The 26,687-nt window shown below is 42.2% G+C and overlaps 2 protein-coding genes across 3 annotated transcripts in view; one reads left to right on the top strand and one right to left on the bottom strand.

Moving 5' to 3' along the window:
* Positions 1–26,687, top strand: part of LOC101172155 (protein FAM19A2) — a 124,960-nt gene that overhangs the window by 38,046 nt on the left and 60,227 nt on the right. The window lies entirely within an intron of this gene.
* LOC111947441 lies at positions 5,542–8,282 on the bottom strand. Its single transcript, XM_023954946.1, has one exon. It carries the CDS (start codon positions 8,272–8,274, stop codon positions 5,998–6,000), a length of 2,277 nt encoding a protein of 758 aa, XP_023810714.1. The 5' UTR covers positions 8,275–8,282; the 3' UTR covers positions 5,542–5,997.

Genomic DNA, 26,687 nt, shown 5'->3' with positions numbered 1-26,687 from the left:
GTAGTTTCAAATCCTCAATTTTACCTGGCTTGCTAAAAAAAGATCCTAAAGTTCACCCACTAATTGTATTAATGAATACAGCTTACATTAAAAAAGGTCCACAAAAAAGCTTGGACAAATATTCGTCTTTAGAATTTTCATCTTCTCTTCCCTTTTTTTTCCTATAAATACTTGCAAGCCATTTCTGTCAACAAATTTGGTTTTGATTGTTGTGGATGGAGAACATAATTATAAAACCTAATATCGTCAGTTATCTTAAGTAGATGGTGGTGAGGACCATTTTAGAATCCTTGCAAATGACTCCTTTTTGGTATGAGATGACAATTTGTGGCTTGCTGTGTACTTTGTTTCTCAGACGCCTGCTTTTATTTTATTTATTTACTGAGTTCATTTTAAGCTTTTCACTAACTGTTTCACAGTTTACCACCTTTAGGTTGTCAGCCCTCTCACTGCCCAAAAATGTGCTTCAAAAAATACGACCCGTTAGAAATACAGCCCACCTTAAAAATAATTCTAAGGACACATTGCGGATGTGCTGACATTTTAAATGGCTCAAACGCATCTAGACATACGTCATCCCAACACTGCATAGCTGCACACTTTGTCTGTCATAGCCACGGCTACATGCACTGAGTACAAAAAGAGACAAAGTAAAGACAAGAAAGACTGATGTCTACCAGAGCTAGGATTAAATCAAACGTGCCATATGCAAGGAAACGCTTCAGCACTACATGAAGCATGCAGACTCTTTCGGTTGATGTAACTTCACCGTGTTCCCCTGAGTGCTGCTGTCATCGGTGTCGTCTTGGCAAAGCAGAACAGAGCCGAGCGTGACTTGATACAATAAACCACTCACGTTGCAGCACCATGTCAAAAGGGAATGAAAAGATGACCAATTAAAGCGCCAAGAGTCTGTGAATGCCAGAATTATGGCAGTAGATGAATTTGTTTTTTTTAAGATGGAGATTTCTGTGAGATTTACAGCTTTTAACAAAATATTCTAAAGCCATGCAATAATTACAGACCAATAAACAACCTCTTTATCATTTAGGATTCATGTGATAGGACTGTTGAGCTCATAAGGCTCATTTTTTTAAAATTATATTTAAAGTGGACTAACCTTCGAACTGAACATTTCCGACATTTTAAATGTTGTTTTGTCAGCTCTCTCTCATTTTCATGCAGATGTATTTTGTCCTTGTTGGGTTGTTGTTTTGTGTCTTCATAAAAATGTGTTTTGTGTCCTGTGAAGCGTCGATTTTGCATTCAGATGACGCTCCAGCAGTGCACATTGTTTACTTGCTCACCTTATTGGAGAAGAAAGGATTGTGTGTTGTTTCACATGAAAATTCAACGGCAAAATAACAAGATAAAAATAAACGTTATACAGGGGCTGGATGGGAAATCTAATAAGAACAAAAAAAAAAATTTATTTTTACCAAGCAGGGTTTTTTTCCCCCCCAAAGCTGAACCGAGTTTGCCCTGTTTCATATTGGAGCAAAAAAAATCTAAAATGCATATTTTGCTTTCACACGGGCAGATTATTAACTTGATCTATGCTAATTCCTCCAGCATGCTTTTCCTTTAAAAATGATTTAAAAAGCACCAGGCCTTTTTTTCCTCCTTATCTGCTCCTCTTTTGCAGAACAGCAGTGCAGAAAACAAGCTTATTTTGGTAAGCTCTACTGAAGGTGATACTTTACCCAGAGGAAGCTGAAAATGCTGGCTCTGTGAAGGAAAGAGACAATGGAGAGTGGAGAAAATACAACAAGGAGACAAGGAATGAGAGCAGAGTAAAATTGAGCAATGAACGGAGAAAGAGAATCTGGAGTCAGCACTGGGCAGCATGCCCGACTGCTTCACAGGTGTGCTGCGCAAGAAAGGTTGAGCAAAAGCGTTCTCCTTGCTATTTCCCTTATTCGTACTACAGCGTTATAGTTGTACTCTGATCATCTTTTAATCTTTTTAAAAGTGTTCACATTGATTTTTTAATTTTGATTTTGCCGTTTTTAGGCAAAATCTTAAAAAAACTGTCATTTTCTGGGACTAGTTTTTGCAGAGCGGCAGAAGTTTATTAGAAATTTGCCCCTGAGTTGTGGACAGTTGGCGCAGAGTAGGCCTGCCCCTTCTTCCCATCATCCATGTGCTGGTGCAGAAAATATGGCGAGCGATATTGGAGCTCTCCAGCCGTACAGTTTTGATCCAGATGCCAGATCAGACAAGGAAAACAAAGACATACATGGATCTATTTGTCTGCAAGTGGATGCATCAGAATGGGGTTGAGCTTGTGACCAGCTGATTGTACATCACACCTATGAGCTTTTTGAACCAGCATTTTTTTGGTGTACTCCGGATTTGAATGAAGAAATACTCAGAAATGCAGATGTAATCTTAATGTTCTCAATAAATGTCCTCCATCCTCAAAAAAAGTGCTGCAAGAACACCAAAAACAGGATTTTTATCGGAGTGGGTCTTCAACATGTCCCCTTTTAGAAGACATTCCTTGAAGTTTTAAATGTAAAATGATGAGGAAAAGAAAAAACTAATACTGGACTAATTGGAAAGTAAGCTGATAGATCCGGTTGTGGTTTTGCATCTGGGGGCAGTGAGAGTGCGTGGGGTTTCTGCATGCATATCCTTACACGACTGAGATTATGCTAAGCAAGCTTATGCAATCCATTTATCATACAGACTGTAATAAAGTATTAACATGCACAGTCATTGGCCAAATCAATTTCAAAATAAAAAAGGTAAGAAATGAATATTTCAGTCACAAAGTTTGATCAAAGAGGAGACAAAAACAAAAACCAAGGCTGGATTAGAAATCAGTTAATCACAATTCAATGTACACTTCTGGTATGTTGGCTTTGTAAGGAAACCAGTTCTGGTTGCATCACCTGCTACTTTGAAATTCTGTGTATCCTACTAAAAATTCCTGCGCGTGATCATGTGTGGGCCTTTTTGAATGTAAATAGATGCATCTATTTTCACTCTTTGAAGTAGCTCATTAAAATACACTGAACCCTGTGAGGCGTCATCTTCATCTCGGCCTCAAACCTGTCCTTCAAACTAAAGACAACATTTATGAAAGTGATTTTCTTCAATTAGCTTCCTATTAGCTCCTATCAGCTGTCATTACTCTGCTCATGTCACTTTACGCAGGTTTGTTGGCCGTTACCCATGATGCTGTAACATTCTGAGTTTCTTAGTGCTGTTAAAAATGAGTCTCAGCAAGTTTTATGTGCCGTCCATAAAACGTTTTTCAATTGAGTTCAGTTCAAATAGTCTTTATGGATCCCAGAAGGGATGTCATAAACTCAAAGCACAAAAGGGCTCAGTTAATACTCACTGACAAAGACCAGACCACTATCCCACTGAGGAAACTCCGGCTTGTTCTGGAAGATTTTTGACAAACTCAAACTCCATGGAGCTGCAGTAAAATGTGGGGAAAGTTCATCAAGCTGCTGGTTTTTAATGATATTTTGAATCTGGAACAAAGCTGGATGCTTTCCAAGGCACCTTTGCACACCCACTAGTGACGTTATTTTCAAGCTGCATTCCTTCAGCTTTTGCAGATTAATGCACTACTCAGGTGTGTTTGTTACTTGGCAACAACTGAGCCATAGGAGTCTCAAACTATTCTGGTTCCAGCTGACTGAGAAACATAGGCCAGAATAGCTCTGTCATGTAGATATGATTGTCCTCAACTCTTTTATTGTAACATGTCCAGGATGACATCATTTGGTTCTTAAATTATAAAAGCTTATCTTGTTTTCTCATTGCTGGGGTCTCTTATATTTCTGTTGGGTCTTCATCTTATCTTCTTGTATTCGTATTTAAGATGGATATGGAGGCTGTTTCAATTGACAGCTTAACCCTAATGCCTCCAGTACTTCCAATATCTTAGTGCTGAGTAAGTTACTTTTAGGGTTTTTCATTTTTTCTTCCCCAGAGATCTACCACAACACATATTAATCAAAGAAAACCCTTGTATAAACCTTCTCTTTTTCCTATTTTTCTTTATTCTTCTTAAACCTAATAAGCTTTTGGACTATAATTTCAGTCAAAATACAAATGTTTTATTTTTTCGTAGTTTGAGACTTTTATTTGAGTCATTTAACCTTTATTTTGTAGCAGCTATGTCGTTCCCATGTTATACCTTCCTGTGCGTTATCAATTTTTCTGTAAGATCTTTGTATTTCCATTTTACCCTTTTGACTCTGATGTCTTATCAGTACCAACTAAAATAAAAGACTGCGTTCTTGATTCCCTCCTGCAATTGGGTCCACACCAGCCCTTCATTCCTGACTCATGCATCTGATTTTGTCGTTAATGCATTTCCGTCCCTTTACCTTTTCGTGGCAATGTTGAGCAGAAATCACAGGAATACTGCGGTAAGTAACCACGTCAGCAGGGCCATCTTGATGTGTGTATAGCTTTAAATTACGGGCTTTGCATTGGGCAGTTATACCTTTTTTTTTCAAACCTATTAGTTTCACTTGCTGAAACAACCCTTCAGTTATGCAGTTTATTTCAATGCGAAATATTAAAGAAACTTTAGGTTAAGAACTTAACCCCGGTTCTCTGAAACATGAGTGAGGTATCTCACTATGGGACACGCCCCCTGCGCTGTCCCCCAGAAGCTCTTTTTCATTACGCCAGTCTTGACTGGCAGACAGAAGGTGACGTCTGCTCTCAGGAGGCGGGACTTCCTCCTGCTATAAGAGCCGGACGCCATCTTCTCTCCTCAGTCTAAGTAAGCACACCTCTTCTCGCTCCAGGCAAGGAGGGTGATCTGGTGAGATACCTCACTCATGTTTCAGAGAACCGGGGTTAAGTTCTTAACCTAAAGTTCTCTTTCAACATTCGTTTCGGTATCTCACTATGGGATGTAGAGACTCCCGTATTGCCAGATAAGCTTACTCCGAAGACCAACAGAGAACAACCAGGCTGATCATACAGGTGAAGGTGTGGACCCCACACCTAGCACTGCGTGAGGCAGCCCTGGTCTAGTGACATCCAGTCTATAAAATCTGATGAAAGTGTGAGGCGTTGCCCAACTGGCAGCCGTGCACACATCATCCAGAGAGATGCCCTGAAAAACTGCCCATGATGATGCCATGCCGCGAGTGGAATGAGCGCGCAGGCCAGCCGGGGGTGTTAACCCCTTGCTGTTATAAGCCATGGTTATAGCGCCCACAACCCAGTGTGACAGGCGTTGTTTGGTTATAGGCTTTCCTGTGTGAGGAGAAGCCCACGACACAAACAGCTGCTCAGATTTTCTGAAGCCAGCCGTCCTCTCCACATACATGCGCAGCGCCCGCACAGGGCACAATGTGTGAAGCCTCTCTTGCTCCGTAGAGGAAAAAGGAGGCGGATTGAATTCCAAAAACTCAATGGGGTGGCAAGGTATGGTAGGGTTGAAAACCTTGGGCATAAATGCCGGATTCGGTCTCAACAAAACCTTAGAATCCCCTCTGGAGAACTGCAAACAGGACGGGTGAACTGACAACGCATGGATGTCGCTCACTCGTTTAGCAGAAGCTAGTGCAATAAGCAGAGCTGTTTTAAAAGAGAGCGCTTTGAGGCTGACTTGCCTCAGTGGCTCAAACGGTGCGCACGACAGTGCGTCCAGCACCACCGGTAAATCCCAAGGAGCAACAAGGCTTTTCGACACCGGTCGGAGCCGACGTGCGCCCCTCATAAACTGACAAATAAGCGGATGCTGGCCCACTGTTTTGTCATTAACACCTATGTGACAGGCGGATATGGCCGCCAGATACACTTTAATGGTGGAAAAGGACAAACCTTTTTCAATCAGTTCCTGAAGGAACGATAGAATGACTGGGACTGGGCTCTGGAAAGGCAATACGGCCATTTTTACGCACCAGTCCTCAAAAACGCGCCATTTGGCGCCATAGGCGGAGCGGGTGGACCGCGCTCTGGCACTCTGGATCGTGTCCACGACGTTCTGCGGGAGTCCCGCTGCCATGAGATTCAGCCTCTCACGGGCCAGGCCCACAGAGCCAGGCGCTCCGGATGAGGATGAAAAATTTCCCCGCGGGCCTGCGACAGGAGGTCCCTGCGTAAAGGCAGGGGCCACGGTTGGCTGTGCAGCATCTGAATGATGTCCGCTAGCCAGTGTTTCCCGGGCCACCGAGGGGCTACGAGGATGAGAGAGTGTTTCCCCTCCCGAACCCTGGTGAGGGTAGGGGCAATCAACTCCAATGGTGGGAACGCATACAGAAGTCGGCACGGCCACTCGTGCGCTAGAGCGTCCACCCCCAGGGGGGCGCTCTGGTCCGTCAGAGAGTAGAACATTTGACACTGGGCGTTCTCCGCTGACGCAAAGAGATCGACCTCTGCTTGACCGTAAATGCTCCACATCTGGGCTACCACCTGGCTGTGGAGCTTCCATTCCCTGTAACGCGGGTTCCCTCTGGAGAGCAGGTCGGCTCCCCAGTTCATTATCCCCGGTACATGGATGGCCCGCAGCGACAGAAGACGGGAGCTGCTCCACATAATCAGTCTGTGTGCTAGCGTGTGCAACTGAAATGAGCGCAGCCCTCCTTGTCTGTTGATATACGCCACCACTGTGGTATTGTCGGTCCTGACTAAAACATGGCGCCCTTTCAGAAAGGGTAAGAAATGTTTCAGTGCAAGAGACACCGCCAGGAGTTCCAAGCAGTTTATGTGAACTGATCGCATGTGGGAGCCCCACAGACCGTTCACTGTCCTGCCCTCGTGAGTGGCTCCCCAGCCTGTCAGCGAGGCGTCTGTGGTGATCACCTGTCTTGTTTGCACGGTTCCCATGACAACACCCGTGGTGAGGAAGGAGATGTCCCTCCACTTGTGTAGGGCGAGAATGCACGTAACCGAAGCAAGCACTCGTCGGTGACCATGGCAGGCGGGGCTTAGATTGAGCGACGCCACCCACCGCTGAAAAGGACGCATGTGTAAGCGGCCAAAAGGGATGACGGACAGCGCCGATGCCATCAGCCCGAGGAGTTTGAGGCACAGTCTGAATGTTATCCACGCCCCTCTGCGGAACTGTGACAGACACGCCCGGAAGGCTGTCACTCTCTCCGCTGAGAGTCGCGCTCTGAACTCGACCGAATTCAGGGATAAGCCGATGAAAGTGATCGTTTGAACTGGTGTCAATACGCACTTTCCCCAGTTTACTGTGAAGCCCAGTGCAGTTAGGTGCGATGTGAGCAACCCGGCCTGCCTCCTGAGTTCTTCGGGAGACTGCGCTGCGAGCAGCCAGTCGTCTATATACATGGCCAGCCGAACGCCCATCTGTCTCATGGGTGCGACGGCGGCCTCCGTGCATTTCACAAACACCCGCGGACTCAGTGAGAGGCCGAAGGGGAGCACTAGAAACTCGTAAACCTTCCCTCGAAAGGAAAATCTGAGATACTTTCTGTGAGGGGGGTATATTGGGACGTGAAAATATGCGTCTTTCAAATCTATGGAGACGAACCAGTCTCCTGGACGCACAAACCGTACCAGACCTGCGTGTGTTAGCATTCTGAATTTGTACTTCCTCAAGTATTTGTTCAGTGCTCGCAGGTCTAGAATCGGACGCAGGCCTCCACCCCGTTTTGGGACCAGGAAGTATCTGGAGTAGAACCCGCTGTGAGCTTGCTCCGGTGGCACTAGCTGAATGGCTCTTTTGCCCTGCAGTGTTTTGATCTCTTCCTGCAAAATTCGTGCATTCTGCCCCCTGGCCTGCGACTGCAGTATACCATTGAAAAGGGGAGGGGTAAATGCAAACTGGAGTCTGTAACCCTTGGTAACAGTGCTTATAACCCAGTCTGGCACCCCGCAGTGCCGCCATTGCTGTGATTTGTCCGAGAGCGGGCCGAGCGGCATCCGCGCTGAGACACTGGTGGGCGTGGCCAACACGAGCTGCGCTGGCGCAGGGCTCGTTGGTACCACGGTGCTGGGCTGCTGTGCCACTGGCGGAGCAACAGCTCCCTCCTGTGGCCTCATGTGCAGCTGCGCAGCTCCCACTCGGCTTCCCGTCATTTGTATGTGTTTTGTTTTTTGTTTTGTCTTTTGTGTTGAGGCTGCGCCCTTGGCTCGGGGCCTGGTTGCGCGCCTCGGGGATTTTTTATTTGTGTTGGTTTTAAAAACCTTTTCAAACACTTTCTGGGACCCAACTGTGGCTCCACTGAGCTCTCTGTGGGTCCCTCTTTTCTCCTTTTCAACTGGCTGTGAACAGTGAGGGCCACCTGTGCCTCTGCACGCCTTTTGGTCGGGCTGGAACATGCCCTGGAGAAAAACGACAGGAACGGAACGTGTCGTGGAAGGGGGGAAGCAGGCTTCTGGTTTTGCCCGCTCTCCATCCCTGTTGGTTGCGCCCTAGGTGGCACGCCTCTTTTTCTTTGCGCTCTGAGCGACAGGAGGCGCTGGCTGGGCTGACGTTGTCACGTTTGGAGCAGACGGTTTCTTGGCCCAGGCCCCTCTGGCCTCAGCAGGCTTTCCGTGGCTCCGGTCACCTGGCTGAGGCTGGCGTTTCGGAGTGCGGTAAGCTGGTCTAGCTACCGCTTGAGCGAAGGAAAGACGCGGTGCAGCTGGGGTAGGAGGGGGTACCTTCCTGGGCAGACACAGCTGCAGTGCTTCACCTTCCCGTTTCTTCTCCTCACAGCGCCTTTGCATTGTGGCCATTGCTGGCCCAAATAGGCTCTTTGGGTCCACCGGCACATCGAGGAGTTGAGTCTTCTCCTTCTGAGAGAGACTGGATAAGTTCAGCCACCGGGCTCTTTCCTGGACAACCATGAGGGCCATGGCTCGCCCAGAGGCTTGGACTGCGGACCTGTGGAGACGCAGACAAAGGTCTGTGACCACGCATAGCTCGTTCCACAGGTCTGGGGTTGGAGTGCTTGACATCTGTTCCTGCAGCTCTGCCTGGTAGGCTAGAAGCAGAGAAGATGCATTCAGGGCTTTCACCGATGCGGCAACTGCCTTGTAGCCCTTTTCGGTGAGAGTTGACTGGAAGCAGTCAGCTTTCGAGGGCAGGGCGGGGCCCGCGGAAGTCATGGTGGACTTCTGTGTTGGGTGCAGGTGGGAAGCCAGCAGCGGTTCGACTGGAGGGATCTGCGAGAATCCGTTCTCCTCCATGTTGGCCCAGTCCAAAGCCGAGCCTCCCAGGACGGGGCTTTTGGCTGAAAAGGGGGTGCTCCAGGTCCTGGTTGCTTCCTCCAAGCACTCAGGGAACACTGGCAGCAGCTGTCTGCTGGAAGACTTGGCTTTAGGCAGTCTTTTTCCCTCATAGCGAGACGTGGTGGCCTCGGTGAGGGCTTCAGGCCACTTAATGCCCAGCTTTTCAGCTGCTCTTCTGCAGACATCATGCAGGTCCATCGCGGCGGTCGGGTTTGGGAAGCCGCTGCACGCGTCGCCCGCAGCCAGCGGCTTTGCAGCCGATGGCAGAAGGAAAGGCTCGCTGTCCTCCTCGTCCTCCTCAGAGCCGAGGCTGATGGACTCGTCTCCGGAGTCGGGCACAGTGTCCTGAAACTCCGGGGGCGCGGCCTCCTGCTCATCCATGCCCTCGAGTGGCGCGACCGTATCCAGTTGGTCGCCCCAGCTCATGCCTGCCACCTCTCCCTGCGTAGACTCCTCTGGTAGTGGGGGGCTGGTTACCCCCAAGACCGGGTCCGCCTTGGACAGACTAGCTTGGCGCGCTAGTCTGCGTCTCAGGGTCTTGAGGGAGAGGCGCGCACAATGCTCGCAGCTAGCCGGAGATGCTAACGCGTCCTGGGCATGTTGCAGCCCCAGACATGCAGCACAGGCAGAATGGGTGTCTGCCCCGGCGATTTTGCTGCCGCATGAGCAGGCTCTAGGCAGAGGTCTGACCGTTTCCATGGCGAGGAAAGGTTCAGGCTCCATGACGACTTCGTCGACGCCGGTTGAGAGCGAAGCGCGAAAATTACTAGTATGGTGACTAGTTCTAACGGGTGCTGTTTGGAGACAGACCAACCGCGTGACCCAGACAAGCTATGTAACACCGACTAGCGTTCAGCGACCGAGTTGTTAGCTCGCTCTAGGAACAGTTAAGCTAGCTTCGGATACTACACCTGCCGTCTGAGGATGCTTCTGGGAGCGAGAAGAGGTGTTAGACTGAGGAGAGAAGATGGCGTCCGGCTCTTATAGCAGGAGGAAGTCCCGCCTCCTGAGAGCAGACGTCACCTTCTGTCTGCCAGTCAAGACTGGCGTAATGAAAAAGAGCTTCTGGGGGACAGCGCAGGGGGCGTGTCCCATAGTGAGATACCGAAACGAATGTTGAAAGAGAACTTTGTTTAATTCATTGCAAGACTCAGTAAAAAAAAAAAAAGTTATCTATTTTAGCTATGAAAAACCTTTAAGTTCTGGCCGTACCAAAAATTGATGTTGAGCAAACACAAAGTAACAGTGACAGAAAATGTTGTTTCAAACAAAAAAAGCACTTTATTCAGTCAGATTGTGTCCACTGGCTGCAATATGGAGCATCCCAGACACTTCCTAGAAAGAGCAGCACCAAGCCTTTTCAAGATCAATCCACTCTAGCTTTATTTTTTGGGGGGAACCTTAATATGGATCATATTTTAATAAACAAAGCTGTAAATTCATCACATTTTTATATGTAATGGCTAACATCTGTTAAAACAAATGGTATTTTAATCAATATCAGGCACATTTAAAAGCCCAATTTCTTTTACAAAAACACATTGCGCCCTATAATCTGGAGCGCCTTATATACAGTATGTATTTTTTCTGGTTGTGTTTACTGATGTTGTAGGGATTTTGGGAGGTAAACGGTGCTCTGTCCAAATGTCCCTCTATTTTTTATACAAGTGCTGTGGGTACCATAACCATTCAGCCTGGAACGTCCGTACGGGGTCCTCGGACTAATGCTGACGTCACATTATGTAATTGGCTGTACGTCGGTTTGATGACGTGTCAGGTAGTGATTGGTCTGGACAAATTACGATACTACCATAGAAGAAATTATTATGAAGTCTGTTGTAAACAAACTCAGATCCGACATAAAGCGAGATTGTCTTCTAAACATGCCTTTATTTTTGTTATGATTGTTATTGATGCATGTTCGCTTAATCCGTGTGCCCAGTGCTTTATTATTGGCAGAATGGTCCCGGAGGAACAACTTTAAGCCGTGCTAACAACATTTTCAGCCATGGCTGAACTTAAACAAGAATAACAAGCAGATTGTGGCAACATGTCTTTATAAAAATTACAAAGAATATTGTCAGACACAATTTATGAGGGAAAATAACTTTAGGTAACAAAAGGGAACGTGAAATGAAAATTTGTAGAGCCCGAGCAGATGTCGACGCTACGTAGTTTGTCCAAGCGGGGTTACCGTGGTGGGATGTTACCTTCAGTCGAAAGGACCCCAAACGGAAGTTCCAGGCCGAACGGTTATGGTACCTACAGTGGCATCAAGGTTGAGTTTGATTGTAAGAAAATACGCAGCTTACATGTAGCAGTACTGTCTTTTTTACATGTTACTATTGTAGACTGTATATAGAGATGAACAAGGCCGGTGTGACGTCAACCATAAAAAATCCCTTTCCTCAGGCTCCGGTGAAATGAAGCCAATTCAGCTGCCGTTTTTCCACAATACGGGCACCGCCATTTAGAGTCAGTCAACAGTGATTGGTCCGAGTTGGTCTGAGTCACGTTTCTAGGGCAACTACTGTCGCCAATAATGAGTGATCTTTCCACACCCCTTTCCACTGAAAGCGGATCGGGAGAATCTGTCAATCAAACATTTGAGGTGGGGGCCAGCGGGCACAACGTGCTTTTTACCGAGGCATCTGATTGGTCAATTTATAACCTAAATAATCTGGGATAAATAAACATATGGAAAAAAAAATAGGTTTGGCAAGACGATATTAAGAAAAAGGGACCAGAGCAAGAATGATTAACATGTATTGCTTTGCAAACAATTTCTTAAGTTACTGAAGTGTGGCCTGACTTTACCACAGACAGTTTAGTTACAGAACTTTTTTTGCGTCTTCATTCCAACAAATCTGAGATGTTTGTCTCTCCAATTTGTTTATTTTCTTAAGGTAGGAGTTTGATGGTGTCCTATTTAGCCAAGATGGCAATGATTGTAGCATTATTTAAAGTGGCATAAAACTAGCCCCAATACAAGTTAAACATTGTCAAAGTTTCTCTCCAATTGTAAATATACATGCTATTAGTATGTATGATGAATTGTATGCTGGAATGAAATGACTGTCTGTGAGAAAATGTAACAGTTTATCGCTCAGAAACATGAAAGAGATGGGCTGGAACAGGAGAAGCAACACTTTAACCTTCTGGTAGCAGAGAATGTCCACTCAAGTTAGTAGAGTTAGTAAACAGAGTCAGAAACTCTAAAACTTTCTATAGTGGAGGGAAACTCACACAACTTTTAATCCAAAACCAAAATCCAATATTCAATTCCAAAATCCAGTATCCAAAGATCTCCCCTACTGTCAGGCAGAAAACTCAAGAGGAGCAAGCAGATTCTGTAAATCCAAAAGTAAAGGTGTTTAAAGGAGTAGGCAGGAGTGATACAGAAATCTGAAAGGCAGGGCTCGTGAGTCCAGAAACAAAAGTATGTGAGAAACATAGCAAACAGAAAACCAGTAATGTGACCAGAATGGATGCATCGTTGCAGAGAACTGGCAACTTTCTGGCACATGCAGACATGACAGGCTTAAGGACTGATGAGAACAGGTGAGATCTGTGTGACAGTAAGAGGCAAGCTGCAGGGCGATACAGTGACAGTACAGTCAAAACTATTCAACTCCATTAGCCACTAATGTGACTGCATTTATAGAGTGGCAGTTTATTAAAAGTAATCTAGCTGTGCAAGCAAACCAATTACATTGGATCTTCATTTCAAATTAATTTGGTTCGACTGTTAATAGACTTTTTTCCCCCTAGCAAATGTCCTCTTTAGTGCTGTTGTGATATCACAAGTGATGACGCCTCACAGCTAGATTTTTTGGACAGCGCATGAAGCAGCAAAAAAAATCCCACATCAATTCATTGAGTTGGAGTTCAGATGAGTTGTGGTTAAGAAGGATAAATTGCAGAAAGGGCAAATAGTGGATCTTTTTAAAGAATTTAGTCAATAGAAAGCTGCATACAACATCAATTTGAAGGTACAAAAGTGTATTTTTCACCCCTCTTCTTCTGCTGCAATATTTGCTCATAAACAGAATGCAAACTATACCAATTAAAGCTTCATCACCAAACCCATCTGCTGGACCAATGAGGCCTCCTCCAAACCAATGACCCAGACAGTATCCCACTGCAATGTTTAATCCATCATCTTACTCTGAGGAGCACAAATAAAGTAGGGCTTTCCTGCAGCCACCACCACACTGCATCCAGACAATTCTTTCATGGAGCGGTGGTTAGAAGAATTAGTAAGAGTCGTGCACAGGTCGTGAGTGCATGTCGAATTCTGTGCCGTTCCTCTGCTTTTCCAGACAGACGGAGTGTGCATGGTCCTTTCCCGGGGGATCCCCTGAATGTGTGCAAACTAAATGGAATAAAGTGGTCAATGTGGTTTGAAGAAACGGCAAATAAAGGAAGCAGAAGATAAAAGGAAATAGTCCACTATAGTGTGGGCTGTTGTTGTTCTTGGTTAGGGTTTGGTGTAAGATTGCATTTTGTTTATTAGTGGTTTATAGCTAAGCCGTTGTAAATTTAGGTCACAGTATGGATGTCTATTGTATTATTTTTTTTTGGATGTTTATTGTTAAAGCGTTCCCAGTGGTGTTTTAATTATGATCATGCCGTTTTTAGCCAAAATGAAAAAAACTGTTTTTTGTTTTTTTTGAGACACAGTTTCTGCAGAGCGGCAGTAGTTCATTAGAGATTCCCCTCTGAGTTGTGGGCGGGTCAATTGGTGCAAAGCAAGCTTGCCCCCTTCTCCTCCCCCCCGTTTGGCCCACGGATTGTAGCTTCTACTTCACAGCTACAAGCCTTTTCCAACAGCATTTCTTCGTCTGTTCTTTATTCATAGCTATTTGAATAAAGAAATACTCAAAAAGGCAGCTTTAATCTTAATTTTATTTATATATTTATTTGTTCATTACCAAAAATGCCACAAAAACATGTTAAAACACACAAAAAAAATATTTTTAACTGAGTGTTTATCTGAGTGGTGTTGATCTGAAATAAAATTCCTTTTTTCCTGCTAACAGGCCATCAAATACATGCATGTGGCATTTAGTCTAAGAGAAGTTCATTCCAACAACTGTAGAAGGTTTCCTGAATATTTGTGTGGGCTTCATGAGGCACAATTGTTGTGTTTTGTGAAAGACAGATTCAGAAGAACTGTTTTCATACCTTTCTGCTCCATAAAAGTTTTTTATTTTTTAATTTCTTTTTTAGAGAAAATGCTACTTTTACCCAAAAAAAAGTTTGAATACCAAAGAAAAAACAAAGGACTAACACCATACACAGAAACATGTGTTGCCAAGTTGTCCTTGATCTGAAGATGAATTCTTTATTTAAAAAAATAAAATACAAGGCTGAGGAAAAAAAAAAATTCTCTTAGAGTGTCACTGAAAATGATAACACAGCACATATCAACATTCACCTGACATGAAGAAAGAGTGCTATTATAATTTGCTGCGCTATCATTTCAGTCCAATCGCAGTGAAAGCAGTTTTCAACCTCAGGGCCTTGAGCTCGCCTGTTAGGATTTGCAGTTACGCAATGATTTACCTCACCACAATGTCATGGCTGCACGCTTTTTACATTTTGGCTAATGCCTACTACCAAACAAAACAGTTGTAATCTGAGGGTTTCATTTTTTTTTATTTCCTACTTCAAGTATAGTTTAAGGGTTTGAGTGTTTCTTTTGTTTGTAGCTGAGTGTCAGTTGATGTCCACACCCTACAACTGGACTGAGATGATGATAGAGGAGCAGGCAGGAGCTAATTCCGTGTTTCGTATGCCTCTTAACGCAGTTTCACATATCAGTAATCCGGTATGACCTTGGTCACTGGAGACCATGGGATTATTGTCTTAGGTGCAGAATACTCACTTATATATAGAACATTGTAACAGATTTCACTTTGTCCATTAACAGATCATTTGACAGTGTAATTAAAAACATCTCACACTGATGAACCAATCAATTGGCGGTTGGTAAGATAAGCTTGGAGCAGTTTTGTCTCACAGTAGAGACCGTGCATGATGTGTAGCCACTGCGGACAGGAAGCTGAACATGAACTGCAACTGAATCAAGATAGGGGGGTGTAAACAAATAGTTTTTAATAGCCTTGGATTAATTATTTCAGCTGAATGGAGCACTGGAATAAAATAGTAATGTGTGAGAAACAGAACTTAATTATAAAACTGATAAATAACCAAATTAATTATTAATTTAGAGTTCTAATAAAAAATCTACTAAAAAGTGTATTCTGAAATATTTATATCCAAATTATATTAATATTTATGTCAAATAGTGCACATTTTTTTATTAAAAACATGAAAACTTGAAGCAGAGAAATGAAGATGAAATGAAGAAAAAAATCTTAATGTTCAAAATGATCTCTAAAATTATTGAAGCCTTTAAACACTGGAGATGTTCCAGGGGACGCCTTGATGCACGCTCCATAACATAGAGGAACTCTTCGATTGTTTAATGATACCTACACAGCGGGCATGTTCAAGGACCCACGTTCAGCCTGTGTTTTTGGCAAACGGTGTTCACACTGAACTGTCGCTATCTGATACTAGTGCTAGTTTTGAACACAGAAGTCAGAATAAGCTCGGGTGTTAAAGGGTTATTGCCCTTAGGTTAAATATGAAATCATCAAATAAACAGTAGATACTTTTATGAATTAATTGTCATTCAACAGACTGGCACTCTGTCCTGGGACAGGCCTACAAGCCCAATAGATATTCAGTGGGTTCAGAAAATTAATGAATGGATGGATTTAAAATAGCAGACTTGTTTTTACAATCTTCACTTTTCTTATTTCTTGTCACCGTAAATAATTTAAAAATTAATAAAAAATCCAAAACATTAATCATGTTATCTAACTAACACAACAGAGATATAAGTTAGCTATTGCAGAACAAATCATCATTGATCAAATATAACAAAAGACAAAGTTACATTTATTTCTTGGAGATGTTTTATCCTTTTTGAAATTGGTGTTTTTGCCATGACACAGCCCTTTTATATAATGTTACATCCACAAATCAAATGATTTAGTATATTTTGAATTTTCTTTTTTCAAAACCTTTGTGTGTATTACAACAACAAAAACAAAAAAACAAACAAAAAAAGAAAATCATAGATTTTTACCCCCTTGGTATGGTTGTTAAAGGGTGAAAAAGTTCAGGGAAAATTGCATTAGATGTTCTTTTCTTTCCTAATCATTCTAACACCTCTGCTTGGACAATGGACTTCTTTGTCCAGATTTAACAGCAATTTCTGCTTTCTTATTTTCCATTTGGAAAAATCATTCAATTTTGGAGCAATTTAAAGTACTTTGCATAGATACACTACTTTTTACATCATACAGAAAATAATATAAAAACTGGGACATTATTAAAGAAAACAATGAAAATGCAGTTAAAAAAAGGCATCATAAAAGAGCAAAGTTTAAGGTTGGAATTAAATCGAGAAAAAGTCAGTAAAAAATTCCAAGATATGCCTGTGATATTGATGCTCAGAACAGCAGCTGATGGCAGCAACACCCTGTTTGGTTCTCTGAAGCTGAAAGCTTCCTGCAGATCTCAGAGCCCTGCTGGGTTTGTGTACTCACACAAAGTTCTGTGTGTGCCAGTATTTAGTTGTTGCACTAATAAGTGGTTCGTAAACTATCAGCACCACTTTTTAACCAATTCTGCATCGAGTTGAGAGCCAGTCTGAGAGCTTGATAAGAGTTGGTTCTGAGTGAACAGGGAGAGGACTGTAACAGCGGACCAGCCTGCAACAGATGGAGGTAGTAATTTGATTTAAACCCTTGACACCTGAGTTAATTTCCAACATTGAAAAAAAGAAAAAATAACAGTGTTTTTGTTGTCATGCAGATGTTAAATTAAGGTAACTTTGGAGCTAAAGGGGTTTCATGCATATTTGCATCAATAGATTTCAAGGGGTTAAAAATGGGACCACAACTTTTTGTTCTACCTTAAAAATGATGTTCTGCTTTTGAGGACCACTATAACTTATTTTGCTCTCAGGAGAAGACTTTAGAAGAACTTTAAAAAATATATAAACCTTTGTACCAATTACTTGCCTAATACTTGACACACTTTCTTTTGAGACCTTAGTAATTAAACAAATTAGCGCTTTTTTTATCTACCCATACAAAACGTTTTATTTTCCCATTCATTCGCTCACACCTTGAATTTTTTAAATGCCTTTTAGCAGCTTTAGAAATTGATGACATGTATGAGGCCTAATGTTTCATCTAAATGCCCACATGATCTTCCAACCACAGTCACATTTAAAAAAAAAATTGATACCTTAAGTAAAAAAAGAAATGTAGGAAGTGAAAGAGTAAAAGATGAATTTAAACTTGTTTTTGGCTTTTTCATTTTGCCCTCATAACACCACCTATAATGCACTTTACACATTTAAATAATGAGCTGAACTCATTTTACAGACTGACACTTTCAAAAACCAAACTTATGCAATAATAATGGTTAAGTTTTATTAGTTCTTTAACAAACAACAAATATTCTACTTTATTTAATGCAAATTTGGATTTTATTGGAGTTGGAGCCTAGTTTTTGTCACAAAGTCAAAGCTCTGTTTCTCAACTGACTGTAAGTGGAAAGCAAAAATACCCAATAAGCCCTATTCCCACTCGCAATTGTCTTTGTGCTCACCAGAAATGTGGCCTCATTTATGCTTTAAATTAGCTCGTATAAACAAGCTGCAAATCTCAAACACAATACTCCATGCTGGTGTGGCCCAAAGATGGCTCTAAATCTTTTGGAGGGACTGTAAACAAGAATTAAGTGAGCCTGTCAAAAAAAATTAAAAAAGCTCCCATCTGAAAAGACAATCTCTTTGTTCCTCTTCTTTACGTCCTCTTCTGTGTGTGAATGCAGTGAGTCACTGCAGTCCACGATGCAGGTCCTGCTGCTAAAGAATGAAACCACACACAAATACTGTGAATGCAGCCTTTTTTCATAGCTATATGTAAAGTGCAATTATGGCTCTAGATCTACTTGAGTCTTGGAGCAAACTTTTAACAATAAAGCCTGTAATGAAACTTGGTTTAATTCTTTGTTTATTAAAGATCCACTCAGATTATTTTTAGTGTTTTTAACATTTTCGTGTAGCGTTTTATCATAATGAGGGACATATATAAAGAAAATTTAGCTTGAAATGGTATTTCTGAGTATTTCTTCATTCAAATTGTGAATCAGGAGCAGACGAAAAAATGCAGTTTAAAAAATCCACAATTGGCAGGCAATAATTTGCTCTGCTTCATTCTGATGGATCCACATGCAGACTAAGAGATCCATGTACTTATTTGTTTTCTTCTTTTGAGCTGGCATCTGTCAAAAACTGTATGGCTAGATAGCTTTAACCCATAAAAACCCAGACACAATTTTCTTAAAAATATAATTATGTGTGTTTTACCACAAACCAAATGGACCACAGAATCCATTTTGGGTATTTTAATATTACACTGATGCCACCATGGGTTCTTATGGGCCAATAATGCTCACCATTTTTGTTGCCCCTGGTTGTAAGGGGCTTTAAACTAGCATGGATGGATGGATGGCAGGAAGTGAGGGTGGGATTACTGTGCGGCAACAGTCCCACCCACAACCCAGAGGCGATTTTGTAATGAACTGCTTGTGCTCTGCAGAAACTATGTTCTAAAAAATCCACACTTTTTAAATATATTTGGGCTAAAAATTGCATAATCATAATTAAAAGACCTCTGGGAACAGTTGGAAAACAGATCAAAATTGTAATGTTTTTTATGAAACTCTTCATTTGGTAGTGAAGTTTCATGTACCGAATGTTTGCATGTGCATTTTAGCATTCCCAGTTGTTCTAAAAATTCATCCAAACATGTCCAAGCCTTTGCACAGATATCCAATTACAGCCACTACTATCCTGAGGCTTTTGGCTGGAACAACTTGTATTAACTAGTCTCCTATCAAGAATGAATCTCAACATTCTGCAAATCCTCATTAGATAGGTGAAGGGCCCGAGTTGACGTCTAATCTCATTGCACTGGTTTGCTCATTTGCATGACAGACTGTGTGGATCCCTCATCAGCAGGGTAATGGCAGCATTGGTTATGTCACATTTTTGTAAGCACAGGCAATAAACCATGTCTTGTGGTTGAGCTTTTATAAGTGTCACTGCCCTGTCACTACCCAGTAAATAAAATATTTGTCTGAAACAGAGTCTCCTCTCATCTTTGTTTTGACAGAGAAAAGATTACATCAGTTTAGCCTTGTGGCCCAAATCCCACCAGAGATGCTAATTTTGTTTTTGTTGAATGCTCACTTTTTTTGTTCTGCTCTTTCCCGTGTAGTTGAATGTGTGCAGAATGAACCATCTTGTTCTTTTCATGCTGTGTGACCCAACTTCTCTTAATGCCCCCCCACCCCACAACCACATGTTGTGCAGCATGTTTATTATTTATGGTTACATGCAAAGCTACTTCTGCTGCAGCCTTGCTAAACTTTGAATAATGCACATGCCTCAAAGTTGCAGCTTTTTCTTTAAAGGTATTATTGCACTTCCAGAAGGTGAAGCATAATGTCATCTGGCTATAGCCGCACAGAGCTGCCATTTGGAGTTTGGCACATAGCTAAAAGAGGGGTAATGAGATATAAAGTAACATGTGGACCAAACAGTCCTTAGACTTTAGGGCAGGGTTCACCAACCTTTTTGAGGCCAAGGGCTATTTCATGGGCACCAAGTGGTATGAAGGGCGCCACTAAAAACCTCCTAGCCCCCCCCCCCCCCCAACTCATTTGGGGGGGGGGGGGGGGGGACAACATAAAAACCAACAAATAAAGCAGCATTAAAACCAACAAAAAAACTTCTGAGTTGGTTTTTGCTGAAATGCTGGCTTCATGTCTGGCAGAGCAGATTTATGTGGGACACCAACAAAAAGATTAGTCAACCTTTTGTCTCGTTTTCTTGTGCGTTTGTTGTTTTTAATTGACATCACTTTGTAAATTGTAATTTTCATTGTATGGAAATTAAGAAGTGGGGTTGTATTATAAACTGTAAATATATAGAGAATGCAGAGAGCTGGATGGTCTATAAACTCCTCTTTTTGTTTCAGCAGCTTACTTTAGGCACATCCTGTGCTTCAATCCAGGGGCGCCGCAAGGGATTTTGGGCCCCATGAAAATAATTTTGACAGGGCCCCTAACACTGTTTTACATACAATTATGTATTATAATGGTATTTTCACTCTCATTATTATCTGCGTGACAAAATAAAATGACAACCGACATACAGTATGGGAAGAACTGAACGCTGAATACAACCAAATTAATTTTGTTTCATATATTCACAGCAAAACCGATTCTGACATGAAAAAAAAAAAAAAAAAAAAAATTCATGAAAAAAATTATAATCAGTGGAGATAAAAGCTGCAGTTTCTGCATCCTGGTGCATTTGACTCTGTTCAGAAGTTTCAGAAAAATAATCTTGACAGAGTAGATGTCAACTAATTAAAAGTTTGAATGGATTGATTGTTCAACTAATAGTGAAATGAAAAAAATAAATTTTCTTGAGCTAACATGGTGAGAAAAATGAACTAGCTTATAAGGACAAAGTTAATATTCTATTATTTTCTACCACAAACCCACTTTTTTTTCTGAAATACTTGGTGACATGTTTTCAACCCTTCAACTCCTTTTCCTCACTTAATTTCTGGCATCCTGATTTTTTAGGCGTGTCTTCTCTGCCTCACACACTGTGGCCCTGTCTGTCAGAAATCGCCTGCTTACGCTTCTAGCAGAAGTTTAATCCAGTTGGACGGAACCATTTTAGAATAAATATGGCGTGTGGAGGGGGGGTCCTGCAGAAGTTGGTGTTTCCAAAACAAAACAAATATTGTTACCATGACATTAAAAACTATTTGTGATTAAATATTGGTTAATTGTTGAAATTAGTTTTACAGTTTTATCATTTCAACATTGTTGAGGGCCTCTGTGGCCCCTCCCTTAGTTTTAGAATCAGCCACCTTTACCCCCCCCCCCCCCCCCTTTTCGGCGTCCCAGCTTCCATCTAACCCTATCCTCTGCATCTTCCTCATTCGTATCCACCACCATTATGTCTGCCTTGACTGTATCTAGAAACCTCCTCTTTGGTCGTCCTCCTGGCCTCTCTCTTGGCAGCTCCATCCTCGGCATCCTTTTACCAACACAATCACTTTCCCTCTTTCCAACTTCTCCAAACCATCTCAGTCTGCTTCCCTGCATTTATCTCCAAAACATGATCTGTTTCTCTGATTTTTTCATTCCTGATCCTATCCATCCTTGTCACTGCCAAAGAGAACCTCATCATCCTCATCTCTGCCTCCTGTCTGTCTCTAAAGCAACATGTCTGCTCTCAGCACAGTCTTCCACAACTTTCTTTGCTGACACTCTTTTATCAAAGATCCTATCTTATACTTTCTTTTATGTGTTCTGAATGTTGATCCTAAGTATTTAAAGTCCTCTAATTTCTTCTCTTCTGCTCCCTGTAACCTCACCGGGTGCCATTTTTAAAGTCTTGAGTACAGCCTCCCAGATTTAGAATGTGTCTTCATAAATTACTGTTGTTTTCTGCACTTCGATTTTGGAGAAAACACTGTTACACCCAAATTGAAAACGTCTGTTAGGTTGACAGGTTATTCTAAGGAATTTGTTGAGCCTTGCAGTGATGTTTATAATGAAAAATCTTTCACATATACAAGCATATAGCTTTACATATTCTTTGACCTTCTGCTTCATTGTCATAATTACTCATTTTCTTTGAGTTGCATTCTTTTTTTTGCATTTTTTTTAACCTTTATTTCTGGTGTTTCTTAATTTGCGAGTTGTTAAACCTTAATTGTTAAGAAGGTCTTTCGATGTTCCAGTGGCTTACATTGTATAAAAGAAGCAGAATCTGTCTTATGCTCTGGCAGAGACATTGTTGGACGAAACATGGAAATAAAGCTTGGAGATCCACTTAAAATGACTTTGATCTTGTTAGGGCTTGTGGCTGACTCTTATAGTCAGTTCATGTTTCAATACTTTTTAAGGTTTTGGATATTCATTTGGGTTTGCACAGCATATTAAAAGGCACTGCAGAGTAGAATGAATGAGTGAAATGAAAATTAACAGCCAAAATAATTTTAGAAAATAAACTTTGACTTTCTAAGGTTTTGAAATATTAAGTCGTGTATTTGCGATTGTAAATGAATGCAAGAAAACCTTTCCTCAAAACCTCAACGGTTTTACACCAATAGAGGGGAAAAACCTCAGCATATTTTCAATATTTTTGAACATTTTAGGTGAACATTTGTCTTTTTCATACCTGGCTTTAAAAACATCCCTATGATATTTATGGCTATAGATAAATAACTTAGTTTCACAAATAAAATATTTTTCATTTCCTTTACTCTATTGATAATAAAAATCGTCGGTTGATTGGGCATTGGGGATATTTTCTACATTTAAACAGGCTTTTGTCATTTCAAGTCCTCCAAAAAAGCTTCATGCCTACAGGCACAAGACTGTGGCAAACACTGGAAATACTTTTAATAAATGCAGAAAAAATTAATAACATATTTAAAAATCATGCTGAACTGACTGAATTTTTTTTCTGAGAAGGCAAGAGTAATTACCCTCATTTTTTAGCATTGCTACTAGTTGAGATGGTAATCAATCATGTCAAAGCAACTATAAGCATTATTTAACTCATTTGTTTCAATGCCCCATGAACAGTTAGCACAATTCAAGCCAAGAGCTATGTGTTTATGCTTGTCACTCGCCAGACAGACAGAAAGTCTGGCTCAGAATTTCCTTGATTTATTAAATTTATTAAAAGTAATTGCAGTGATCTTGTTCCTTTACAAAATACTCTATGCTTCCTGGCCACTTTATTAGGTACGCCTTGCTAGTACAGGGTTGGACCCCTTTTGCTTTCAGAACTACCTTAATCCTTCATGACGTAGATTCAACAAGGTACTGGAAACATTCCATAGACAGTTCGTTCCATATTGACATGATAGCATCACACAGTTGCTGCAGATTTGTCGGCTTCACATTCATGATGCCAATCTCTCGTTCCACCACATCTCAAAGGTGATCTATTGGGTTGAGATCTGGTGACTGTGGAGGCCATTTGAGTCCAGTAAACTCATTGTAATGTTCAAGAAACCAATCTGAGATAATTCCAGCTTTATGACATGGCGCCTTATCCTGCTGGAAGGAGCCATCAGAAGATGCTACACTGTGGTCTTCAGGGATGGACAACAGTCAGGTAGCCGCTGGTGTTGTAACCATTCTCAGTGGGTACTTAGGGGCCCAAAGTGTGCCAAGAAAAATATCCCCCACACCATTACACTACCACCACCAGCCTGAACCGTTGATACAAAGCAGAATGGATCCATGCTTTCCTGTTGTTAACGCCAAATTCTGACCCTACCATCTGAATGTCGCTGCAGAAATGGAGTCTAATCAGACCAGGCAACGTTTTTTCTATTATCCAATCTTGATGAGCCTGTGTGAATTGTTTCAGCAGAAGTGGCACCCGATGTGGTCCTCTGTTGCTGTAACCCATCTGCTTCAAGGTTGGACGTGTTGTGCGTTCAGAGAGCCTCTTCTGCAGACCTTGGTTGTAACCAGTGGTCATCTGAGTTACTGTTGACTTTCTATCAGCTGGAACCAGTCTGGGCATTCTCTGATCTCTGGTATCAACAAGGCATTTCTGCCCACAGAACTGCTGCTCACTGGATATTTTCTCTTTTTAAGGACCATTCACTGTAAACCCTAGAGTTGGTTGTGAGTAAAAATCCCAGCAGTTTATCTCTTCACAGTATACTTGTACTATGCTTAAACTGACTACTTTTGGTATGAGTAAGATAAATATTCAAATTTTTTCATCTGAACAATAGCTTTTAATAAAAAAAAATACTTTATTGGTGGTATTGACATCTTTGATACCAAATAATTGGAAAAAAGGTGCAAAACAATAGAGTTAACATAGACAAGTGGGTTACGCCTAAGACATGTTTTTTTGTTAATTTTACAAGACCTCGACTTAGTAGGATACATTATGTTCATTAAGTTTTCACATCTTTGCCTTGACAAGTCAAAAGAGACCACATGCAAAATGTTGGCTTATAAATATGAATAAAACTTTACAGTAAGATAAGACGTTCTTTTGCTTCTTAAATTCTCAGCTAGCCCTAGTTGTGATTCTTGACTGTAGAAATGCACAATTCTGTTTGTATATGCACAAAAAAGAAGTGTTTTAGTTGTGCATACCTCCAGCTGAAACCTGCAGTGCCTGACTCATCCTTTGTCGTCGTCCCCCCCCCCCCCCCCCCCCCCCCCCCCCCCCCCACACACACACACGCACAATGTTGGACAGTGTCATCATGCAGCAGGACAGCTATCTTTACCCTGCTGTGGTGTAGCGCGTGTCCGGTGGCTCAGAACATGCTGTGAGGATTCAGAATGAGTCAGAAGCCAGAAGACCTTGGTAAATCTAAACGGCAAAGGAGATAGAAAGATAAAGGCAGGGAGAGATAGGTGGAGTAGCCAAGTGTGTCAGAGGGACTGCCGCTACACTAAAGGAGTCCTCTGCCTCTGCACCTGAGGGGAATTTTCTTAACAAGTCTGAGCCTAATGTTGGCTGCTGGAACTAAGCGCTCGGCTTTCTTTGACCTGCCACTTCCACAATGACACCGTACCAAACCTAGCGGGAAGTGAAAGCTGGAACACAGCCACAATCATCTACCCATGCCCTCTAAATTTACTGCTGTTTTTACATAACTTCAATTTTCACAGCCTCTGGTTGCCACAGTGGGAGCCTTTGAGTCACATTGTGGGAAGTTATTGAACAAAGAAAACTAATGAAATTAGGTTTTTCACACAGCTCCATTGAAAGACTATGCATTCTATCTTTTTTCTTTTTAAATTATGAATTAAAGCAATCAAATTACCACCTGAAAAAGACTCAGATGTTAACACCTCTATTAGTGGTGGTTCTTAAGCAAAGCAACAAACAAGAACAGACAGGGAGGTAAATGGACGATTTGATGCCTAGCTTCCTACACTCCAGGGACCTGGTGGCTGACTTGTGTTGTGAGAGTATTTGCTGACATGGTTGACTTGATCCCATACAGGAAAGGGTCCCTGCAAACAGATACACTTGTCTGGCTGATGATGGAATCACTTTTATCCTGAAATTACATTTCCCAAGAGGATGACAGGAGACATATCGAGACAATAATAGTTAAGTGGATGTTGATGAGGGAGTATCAAGTCGGGAAAAACAGAATCTCCTCTGTAAACAGGTTTCAGCAGCCCAACATTATAGACAGTTTTTTCCAAGTGTTGTCATGTTTTTATTTTACAGTTGTTTGCCACGTTAACTCATCTTTTGCCAATCTCTGAAAGTGGGTTACATGTGTCAGCTGCTGTTTAACTAAAGTCGTAGTCACAACTGCCCTTATGGGTGGATACGGGCTGTCTGGGTGGAAAAAAAGGGCGACACTCAGAGGAAATATGAAGGCCATACAGTGGTTGGTGAGTAAAAAGGTTCATGGGGCGGCCGTGGTGCAGCGGTAGGGCGGTCGACCCATGATCATAATATTGCAGGTTCGATTCCCGCCTTGCACGCCCATGAGTCGAAGTGTCCTTGGGCAAGACACTGAACCCCACCTTGCCTCTGGTGGTAGGCAGGCGCCTGTGTTTGGCAGCGGAGCCACCATCAGTGTGTGAATGTGTGAGTGAATGTGTGTGTGACTGGGTGAATGGGTCTGTGACTGTAAAAGCGCTTTGTCCTTGTAGGAAGAAAGGCGCTATACAAGTATACGCCATTTACCATGTACATTTTTTTTCTATGAGCATGCAGGTCGTAGCAAAAGTTTGGTAACACGTAGGTAAAGGTGAAGTCAGAAATGCAGGCGTGTTGTATATGTAATTGTTTTCAGCCCCTCCCAAACCTTGCACACTGCACAGCAAGTGCAGTTTAAGTTGTAAGTGCGTGCTCCTTGCGGATCCCTTACACTGAATAAGGAAATAAGGCAGAGTATCCCCTGCACACCTTGTGCATGCAGCATTTGCATTAACACCGAATGGGATTCACGTATCAGGGGCGTCCAGCTTCATTGTTAAAGTCAATGTACAGGTACGATCAGAGGTCCAGTGGTGTGATTTGAGCATTAGGCCCAGTGTGTCGTTCTGGCAGCAGCGTGTTTTGGTGCAAATAGTGCATCACAGCGCGTCAAGAGTTTAAAAACCTGAAATTTAGCCAAATAGGAGCTTCAGTGGCAGGTCAGTTGGAAAAAAAACATAGGACACTGACCCTTGAGGCCTAAAGTTTGTGACCTGTGTACTATGGAGTGTAAAGTTTTAAAAAATAAAATAAAATAAATGATTAAAAAAAGCAACTACCCTAAATAAAACTCTTTTGAATGCTGTTGAATTTACATACTTGTCAGCATCTTTCACAGACCTGC

This window comes from Oryzias latipes, chromosome 5, assembly GCF_002234675.1.
Source record: "Oryzias latipes chromosome 5, ASM223467v1".
Classification (NCBI taxonomy): Eukaryota; Metazoa; Chordata; class Actinopteri; order Beloniformes; family Adrianichthyidae; genus Oryzias; species Oryzias latipes.
This window is presented reverse-complemented; position numbering and strand designations above follow the sequence as displayed.